The sequence below is a fragment of the Choloepus didactylus genome, chromosome 21 (genome assembly GCF_015220235.1).
Source record: "Choloepus didactylus isolate mChoDid1 chromosome 21, mChoDid1.pri, whole genome shotgun sequence".
Taxonomy (NCBI): domain Eukaryota; kingdom Metazoa; phylum Chordata; class Mammalia; order Pilosa; family Megalonychidae; genus Choloepus; species Choloepus didactylus.
In genome coordinates, this window is record NC_051327.1 from 52528375 (window position 1) to 52538516 (window position 10142).

The window sequence follows — 10142 nt, forward strand, 5'->3', positions numbered from 1 at the left end:
GACTTGTAATGCCAGACCAGCTGCTGATATATGAAAACCAATTCCTTCATAAACTCACTCCATTTGGGAAAACAAATGACCTGTTATTTGGTCAGACAGACGATTTTGTGGACAAATGTCTTTGTTAATTTCTATATCTGGGTGCAAAGAACACAAATAGCCAGGAACTACTTGTGCCAGGAAAGGCACTCAGGCTACCAAACAATTCTGGAGATTTTAGGGTAACATGACATCATTAGACGCCTCCCAGAAACAGATTCTGAGGGCTTGCTCCTCACAGAAACAGGGCAATGCATCTATTCATTTAGTAATTCCTTCAGCAAACATTTATTTTGTAAAAGCCCTGAAGGAATATTTTTGAAATATGTGTTACGATTTTTGATCATTACAAAGATTGGGGCTCTGTGACACATTCAACATGCAGATCAAAAGGATAATACTTGTCCTACATACTTGGGATGGTGCCATTCAAAAAGAAGTTCCCAAATCTGACGTTCAATGTCTTGTGAGAAAGGCCTTTATAATTAAGAATTAGAAATACAGTCCACTTCAAAAATAAATGCAAAATATTTTGAAGATTCTCAATATATACTCATTTTTTGTATTTGAAAATTGAAAAAATAGTAATTTTTTTGTTTAAATTCTACCCAGAAATGCTATTTTAGAAAATACCACATATGCACAAAGTACAACATTTTGAAATTTACTACTTTGCATAGGAATTCCAAATTGAAGGAAGATTGTCATTTGTTCTGTTTGGTACTTTTTCAAAAAATATTCAACTTATCAGTAAAATCTGGTCACCAATGTAAATGCCCTTCCTGATATTTGTCACCAATATATTCATGTACATTCCACATGAGTATGTATGTCACTTTTTCACTACATTTTCCAGCATTAAGAGATAGAAATACAGCTTATTTTATTATATTTTCAATTTTATAATTCTTATCCTAAAATAGATGTATTATCAAGAGTCTTCCTTTTATATCACCTCTTCATTATAGTTAGGATACTTCCATAGATATATGTATGCATGTGTGTCTTAACAGATATATATATATATATATATATATTTCTAGGTATCTTACAAAATTTAGATATTTTATTCAAGAAGTTCAAAAGAGGCGTTAAAATGTCTTTTATTTAAAGGATGTTTTTAAATGTAATGGGAGTGAGAATTCTTTCTACAAAGAGTATCAAATTGGGATATGTTACTTTTTTTTGGAGTTTGGTACATGGTAAATTATGTAGAGTATACAATAATGCTAAATTCCAGGTAATTCAACTTCAAAAGATCCACATTTGGTTTACTTAAGGTAGTAGGATGGATTTATTTTTTAGTCTCCACTATGAAATTGCACCCTGATTTTCAGTCTGGTTCTCTAATCTGGGATTTTTGGTGATTGCAACAAAATCCCCTCAACAAAAGTTAAAATAATTTCCTCTTTGGTTGCAGAACAGGAGAATGTCATCATCATGCCAAACATGGGGACCTTTTTAACAATCAGTGAGTCTACAAAATTTGATCATTCCTAGCCAATAAAGTGGGGAAGGGTTTTTTCCTGTGTCTCAATTTACTTAATTCCTCTCCTAGTCATTTTCTCCCATAAACCAGTTGGTTTTCTTGCAAACGTTTTGCTTTGTGTGAAAACATTTGCACATTTCTTTATTTGCTAACTGTGAGCCTATAATTTCTAGACTAAAAGCTCCATAAGAGTAAGGTCCCACATTGTATTCCTTGCTGCTGTATCCCAGGGCCCAGAAAAGCACATGGGGCTAAAGAAAAATTTTTAGAAAAATGAATAGACACCAGCAGAATTATGGCATTCTTGTATTAAATGCATATTACAGAAAGGAATACACTGAGGTTCAGAGAACGATGAGAACGATCTTCAACTGCCCATGTCAAGAAATTTTCCTGCTTAGTTTACCCTACTTCTCAAAGCAGTAGTTTTGACCATATCACATGTCTTGGACCTGAGAAAGCCCTCATTTTTATTCTATTGGGAGAATTAACTCTCCTCTACTCCATTTGTAGGTGAGATCTTCTTTAGCCATGGTGAGAGGCAATCACACCGTGAATGAGTTCATCCTGCTGGGCTTCACCAATGACCCAATGTTGCAGTTGATTTTATTTATGGGATTCCTATGTGTGTACTCAGTGAAAATACCACTCTTATGGCACTCAAGTGTAATGACTCCTGGCTCCACACACCCATGTATTTTTTCATTGTGAATCTGTCTTTCCTGGATTTCTGGTATTCTTCTGTCTACACCCCAAAGATCCTAGTGACCTGCATCTCCAAAGACAAGAGCATCTCCTTTGCTGGATGCCTAGTTCAGTTCTTCTTCTCCACTGGGCTGGCCTATACTGAGTGTTACTTGATGGCTGCTATGGTTTATGACCATTATGTTGACATTTGCATCCCACTGCTTTATGCTCAAGCCATGTCAAGGAGATTGTGCATTTGTTTAGTTATATCTTCATATACTAGAGGCTTTGTCAATACAATAATAGGGAAAAGCCACACATTCACATTCATTTTTTTTTTTTTTTTGGTGACAATGTTATTGATGACTTTTTCTGCGATGTCCCACCCCTGGTGAAGTTAGCATGTGATGTGAAAGAGAGCTACTAGGCTGTGCTCCTCTTCCTCTTGTCCTCCAATGTCATTGCCCCCACTGTGTTCTTTCTAGACTCCTACCTCTTCATCATTGCTGCCATCTTGACTATCCCACACAGGGCCATCTCAAAGCCTTCTTCACCTGCTCCTTCCACTTGATTTATATCACCTTTACTATGGCTCTATCCTCAACATTTACACTCACTCAAGTTCTGGTTATTCCCTTGAGATGGACAAATTGGTTTATACCTTTTACACTGTGGTCTTCCCCATGATGAACCCCATGATCTATAGTCTGAGGAATAAGGATGTGAAAGAGGCTCTGAACAAACTCTTCAGCTTAACAAAATGTAAAGTCTAAGTTGATGTATTTTTTTTATATCAGTGTAAAGATATACTGGGCAATGCTCAGTGGAAGGTTGGAACACTGGTTAAAAAAAAAACATCAATTTTTCTATTAAAAGAACTTCAATGAGAAAGGTATTACTTCTTTGTTTCAGATGCTTTGTTTTATTTTACATATCTAACTCTAATATGGACTGTAGAATGTAGATCCAGTTCAATTTTACTGCAGTTTTTTAAAAGCAGTATTTTGATTTAGTGTGAAATAGCAGAGTATGGAATATATATGAGATATACATATGAGATCTCAATAAATTAAACTTTATTTGAAAATCTCTTCTAAGATTGATCCAGTATTTTGTTTTTCACTAATGGGTAATAAGTGAAGGTTAAGAACATTTTAAGGATTGTTGAGATGTGGAATATACCCCAGATCCTTCTAGTCGAGGACTCTCAGGACTTCTGTAATGGTAGAAGAAAGAGGAATATTAAGAATATTGCAATGAAAAAAGAGAGTTCAATGAGAAATTAGAAAAGACATGCAGGTGAAAGGAAAGATCAGAAATGTCCAAGTTAATACACATGGTGAAATCTTACAATTTGACTAAAATTTTGATATAGATGAATTTTGTAATTTGTATCAGAAAGGGCTCCAATCTTTCAAATTTCATTTTCTAACTACTGAATTTCAAACTTTCATTTGTGAAATGTAACTGATAATACATTATTGTCAGTGTTGTGGAGAATATTGAATAAAACACCCTCAAAAAATCTGCTTGAATGAGATACTGATCTGACAGTTTTCTTCACACAGTCTTTTGGAGTAAGACAACAAAAATTGGATCTAGTATATAGTGGGTCCTTGTTTGTCCTTTTTTTTTTTTTTTTTCATTTTATAAGACTTGTCCTTATTTTTCCCCAGTGTGTTTTATATATATTGTTGTGCCATGAGGGAGCATAGTCTCTAGTGATCATTTATGATGGAGAAATCACTCTTTAGGTTGATACACAATCTTAAACAAGACATCATTTTGTGGTTTTAGAAAAAGATTTTTATAGTCTAAGGAAATCTGAAACTCTTTGACTAATATGGTGTTAATTTAGAAGGCATAAAAATCAGACAGAAGTATTCTATCTACTCCATTCAAGCTCTGGGGAGCAATTTGGAAGGGCTGGCTTCATTGAATATTTGTAAAATTTGGAGCAAATTTCCAAAAGTCTAACCATTCCATATCTTCTCCTTATCTAATAGAGTTTCCTTCCCAAATTCCAATGTCAAAACACGTATTCAAAGAAATCATGACAACCAATCTCTGACTTTCCAAGAACTATGAAAGGCAGGCAACCATAAATGGTGAGGAAAACCCAATTGTGCAAAATAGCAAAATACAACCCTGCAGAATATCAGCAAACTACTACTCTAAGTTGAAAATATTTCATATCACAACACAAAAATTGATCAGTTGTTTACTCATTATTTCATATTTTTGAATAATTACTTGAATTTAATTGAAATATAGCAATACATACAAACATATTTAAATCAATAATTTGGAAAGTGCAAGGAGAATATTCAGCAAAAAAAATGATGTCATTTCATTTTTGTGGTCATAGTCTGTGTTGATCTCCTGAAACCCTCTTGACTTCTTTGTTTCTTGCAGTGTAGAAGAGAGAGTTGAGCAATGTGTTTAGCAAGGTGTAGAATAGGGAAGCCACTTTGTGTCTCTCCAGGGAACAGATGGGGCAAGGACTTTTTAAAGTGGGAAACACATTATTTTTCTTGTACAAAAACTTTAGTGGCACCCACAGTGGGTGGTGGGTCCTCTGCACAGACTCTGATGTGGGTCTCTACTAGATGGCTGATGAAATCCTGAGAGTCATCCTTGGTGAATGGGGTCCATTTCCAGAGCTTGGGGGTGAGAAAACTGTGGATCTTGAGGATACTCTTTAGGTGGCCTTGGTGAAGTTGTGCAGGGTGGCCATGCAGGCTCTGGCTGAGGGAGGGGTAGGAGTCATCAATAATGCCTAAAGACAACAGCTTCTTCTGCATGGGGCTAAGACTAGGCCAGTGCTTCGGGGGGCAGGAGTTAGGTGCAGTACATGAGCCTCAGGATCCTGTCAACTTGCATGGGACAGTATGGGGCTTTCTGATTTTCTTCCCCCATTAGCCCTGAGACAAAGGAATGATAAAGAGCATGGCCAGAATGATGGCCCTGTGGATGGCAAGAGCTTCTTAACTCCCAGTCCAGGGAGGCCACTGTAGTCTGTATTAGTTAGGGTTCTCTAGGGAAACAGAATGAACAAGAGATATCTTCAACCATAAGATTTATAAAAGTGTAACTGTGGGGATGCACAAGTCCAAATTCCATAAGGCAGGCAGCAAACTGGCAACTCCAATGAGTATAAATATAATTCATGCTGAAAAAATGTGCTCTTCCATCCTTGGTGGTTAATGATCTAACTTTCAGCCACAGGACACTTATGTATTTCCCTAAAAAAAAAAAACACCTTCTCTATTACCCAGTCAAATATTACAGGACCTCAAAAGAATATTGAAAATCATTGTCAAAATTATGTGGCTTCTAAGGGAGAAGGAATTCTCTGGTTCAAACTTACTATTGATATATTAGACATTGGAAACATGCCAAATAATCTCCTCAGAAATTGGTCCCAGAGAGGGCTGTATGGAGCATTTTCAGCAAACCTCAATATAAGAGGTGCCTTGGCTTTAGCAGGCAGAAAGGCAAGGAATACCGTACTCGGCTTTGGTTTCCAGAGGCTCCTTGATACACTTTTGAGACAAAATTTCAGGGGAATTTTCTGTTCGACCAGGATCTGAAAAAAAATTGGGGGTTGATTTATTTTGCCTCAGAGTAAAACAAAATGCCTATACAAAAGTTTAAAAATAACTCTTCTCCAAGAAAACAAATATTATATCAGAGAATTTTTCAGTTCCTTAAATGGTTTACATATTATATATATGGAAAAAATTGAGGTTGATGCATTTTTAGACACATCATACTTGAAGATTTTTACCTTTGGCTCAGGGTAAGTATTATTCTCTAAATTAGAAGGTTTTAGATTTGATCAAATAAATTATGGCATTATTAGAAGAATATCCATAGCTACAGACACATAATTTAAGTCTTACCTAAATTATGCCAGGATTTGTGGAAATGGCAACATAGAATTTGTGGAATCAGAATTACCAGCAATCTAAATATAGTCAAAATATAAATTTTGGAAGAAATTTGATTTTAAATAAATAAGTTAAAAATACATCATACCTTCTGAAAATTAATATTAATGTATGGTCTATAATATTAACACACCCAGTAAAGGGGCCTAGGGTTTAATTTCTTACCTATCATTGGTAATACATAATATTGGACACAAAAGAACAGAAAATGATACCTTAAAACTATCATTATTTATTACATGTATATCACTTTTTTTCTGAAAGTAATTGTAAATAGGAATACAGTGTGATGAACGTGTTCTCTGGATTTAAGCAATTTTTGTAGAATCATAGAACCAATTTTTATGGAATCACTTACAGGTTATGACTCTAGTTAAGTTACTTAATATTCTGTACCCCATTTCTCATCTAAAAAAAGTTGTACAATAGTAAAACCTATGAAATAACATTTTCATCTGGATGGATATATTAAAAAGGGGCACATTTTTAACAGTCCAGGCTCATTCTAATTATTCAACATATATAAGTTTCTATTTTATAAAATGTAAATGATATTTTATACCTAATTTATATGTGGCAGTATAAGTAAATTTTTCAACACATTTTTCAAACTACACTTTATTATAATGTTCTAGAAGTTTAAAACTAACTTTTAAAAATGCAAGATTATTCATATAATCATAAGGACTTTTTGAAGTCATTCATGCCATGTATCACCTTTGATTTCTCAACAGTTTACCAAAGTTGAATGCTATGGGAAATAGGAATAACACAACTGTGCCTGACTTTATCCTTTGGGGATTGACAGACTCTGAAGAGATGCAGCTGGTCCTTTTTATGGTATTTATCCTTATATATCTGATAACTGTGCTGGGGAATGCAGGGATGATTCTGATAATTCACTTGGATCTCCAGCTTCACACCCCCATGTATTTTTTCCTCAGTCAGCTCTCATTTCTTGACCTCTGTTACTCAACAGTCATCACACCTAAAACCTTAGAGACCTTACTGACTTCCAACAAGTGTATTTCATTCACAGGTTGCTTCACCCAGATGTATTTTTTTGCGTTCTTTGGTGCCACTGAATTTTTCCTTCTCTCTTCAATGGCCTATGACCGCTATATAGCTATCTGCAATCCCCTTCACTACCCAGTTGTTATGTCCCCAAGACTCTGCCGTGCCTTCATTGCTGGGTCCTATGTGATTGGCTTCACTGACTCCTTGGTCAATGTTCTCTGTATGAAGGGTTTGCATTTCTGCAAATCCAATGTAATCCATCACTTTTTCTGTGACATAACCCCTATTTTAGTCCTGTCCTGCAGTGACACCCGTGACATTGAAATCATGATATTTACTCTTACTGGCTCCACCGTGATGGTGTCTCTTATCACAATCTCTGTGTCCTATGTGTCCATTCTGTCTACTATCCTGAAAATTAATTCCACTTCAGGAAAGCACAAAGCCTTCTCCACTTGTGCCTCCCACCTCTTGGGAGTCACCATCTTTTGTGGCACTATTATATTTACTTATTTAAAACCAAGTAAGTCTTACTCCTTGGGAAGAGATCAGGTGGCCTCTGTGTTTTATACTATGGTGATCCCCATGCTGAATCCACTCATTTATAGTCTTAGGAACAAAGAAGTGAAAAATGCTTTCATTAGAGTCATGCTGAAGAGAGAGCACTCCAGGCAATTGAAATGACAGAGATGCTGAACATTCAAGTTTAACTTTTCTTTCTTTCCTCTTGGATATTTACTTGCTGTCTCTCTGAAAATGATAGTATCCTTTAATTAATTTGCATTTCTGTTGAGCCATCCTTTATATCACTGCACACAATCTAGAATATTTCCAAGAGTATGTTTAGAAATCTGTATAGTATTTGGAAGCCATGAAATATATTCTGTATCTGTGTTTTTAAGGGCTAGTATGAAAAAAATGTGGTGTAATCTTTAAAACTGGATCATAGAAATCCCCATGTACATTTTCATTTTTGAGAAGTTCATTATGGAGGTCAATTTCAAAACTCATTCCATTTATTCTGTAGAAAAGAAATACAGGACTGTTGTAACGAGTGCTGCTTTGGACTGTACAATCCAGGGTTTAGATTATAGATCTACCAAGTTTTAGCTGACTCTCCCTTGGTAAGTCCCTGAAAGTTAAAGTCCCAGTTTCTTTAACTGTAATAGAAAAATAATACTTCTAAATCCATAGATATTGTAAAGATTAAATCTGAGGATGAATGTGATGAATTTAATGTAGTTCTGTTAATTTGTGGCAATCATCATAAAAGTAATCTTGCAAAGATTTTGAATACACTATGCATTCTGTTATGAAAATATTCACTGCTATTTTATAACTAATTTGGCTAATCTTATTTATAAACAAACAGTTAAAAAAAGGAAACAGCACTTCAAACATTTGTGTTAGGGCAAAGTAAAATACTTTGAAAGAATTCACTATAGAAAAAAGTATACATGATCATTGAAAAAATTTGCAAATATTTTTAAATATTAAAGAAAATAGAAGTATCCAACTATTTTTTATAGTTTTTCCATGGTCTTCTAGACTAATACTTCTGTATGTGTAGGTTTATAATACATATATAATACATATATATTCCAAGTTTTTTTCTTTTTTCCATTATTTTTTGCATTTTTCATTTTACACTTAGTTTAAGTATATCTCTTGGTAATTACTTTGTCATTTAAAGTTGGGAGATGAGTATTTTCTTGGTACATGCATGTATGTGATCAAGACTCTCATCCTGCAATGCTTTAATGCCTAAAGTCTCATGTGTCTACCTGCTAGCTATTTGAAAACCCTACTGTTCTGTGATGTGTCAAGAAGCTTCAGTAATGAATGTTTCTTTGTTTACTTTTGGTATGATTTTTAAAAATCTTTTCCTTTCTCCTGATTTCTATAAGTTTATTATGCTCTTTAAAAAGAAATAAATTCTAAAATTAAAGTCTTGTTATTTATTTTACAATTTTTAATAGAGAAAATTTGTAAAGCTAAGAATTCAAAATGAATCCTAATTTTTTGACATCTCATAAATTTCAACAGTAGGTTGCTAAAACTTCCTTTAAAAATTCCTCTACAAAAGCTGAGATTGCAGTTTTAAATTTCTTGCTATGAAAAATTTATATAAGAAAACATTTTTCCCATTTTCCAAGAATTTGATTATAATAAAGTGCAACTTCTGTTTTAGGCATGAAAATATTTAACAACTTTTTATTTCATCACTCTTCATTAACTGATTCAAATAATTAAGATTATTTTCTTTTACATTCATAATTTATGTGACAATTTTAACTTAGCAGATATAATATCATCATATAAATTATTTCATTATAACTCATTTTTAATTGAAATCTGTGTTGTATAGAATCTATTTTTTTTTGCAATTCCTCTTTTTATTGTTTGCAATGAGAGATGTCTTTGATACGCACATATTTTTAAATGGTATATATGTTTTTTCACTATCTTCTCATCTTGAACATGCATCATAATTATTCTTATATTTTAAGCCCTTTATATTTTCTGGTCCTTTTTATGAGCTGTGCTGACCTGGCTTTCATTTACACACGTTTCTCTCATTTAGAAAATGTATCCTGTTGATAAATATGTTGGCAACAATGATCAATAGATTCTATAATTTTGTACACAATAATACATTCAGGAAATGTTTAATTTTTAATTAAATTAAGAATACACTACTCTGTTATAATATATCCCAGTGAGCAATTATGTTGTTACTAAATATGTGTGACATAAACTTTGAGCAATTTGAAAACACTTGACTATTTTAATTACACTTATATCTGTATTTATATCAGTGCATATCATATTTTATGTAAAATGTGGTCTGGAAATTTTTTTTAACTTTGTTCAGAAGTACCAAAGCATGCTTGCTTACATATATATATATATATATATATATATATATATATTTTTTTTTTTATTAGAGAAGTTGA

General features: G+C 33.6%; 1 protein-coding gene and 1 pseudogene across 1 annotated transcript; both read left to right on the forward strand.

The window, feature by feature from the left end:
* Positions 1-2059: 2059 nt before the first annotated feature.
* Positions 2060-2988, forward strand: LOC119517328 (annotated as a pseudogene).
* A 3933-nt stretch (positions 2989-6921) lies between these two features.
* LOC119518086 (olfactory receptor 8H1-like) lies at positions 6922-7869 on the forward strand. The gene has a single exon (XM_037815160.1). It carries the CDS (start codon positions 6922-6924, stop codon positions 7867-7869), a length of 948 nt encoding a protein of 315 aa, XP_037671088.1.
* The last annotated feature ends 2273 nt before the right edge of the window (positions 7870-10142 follow it).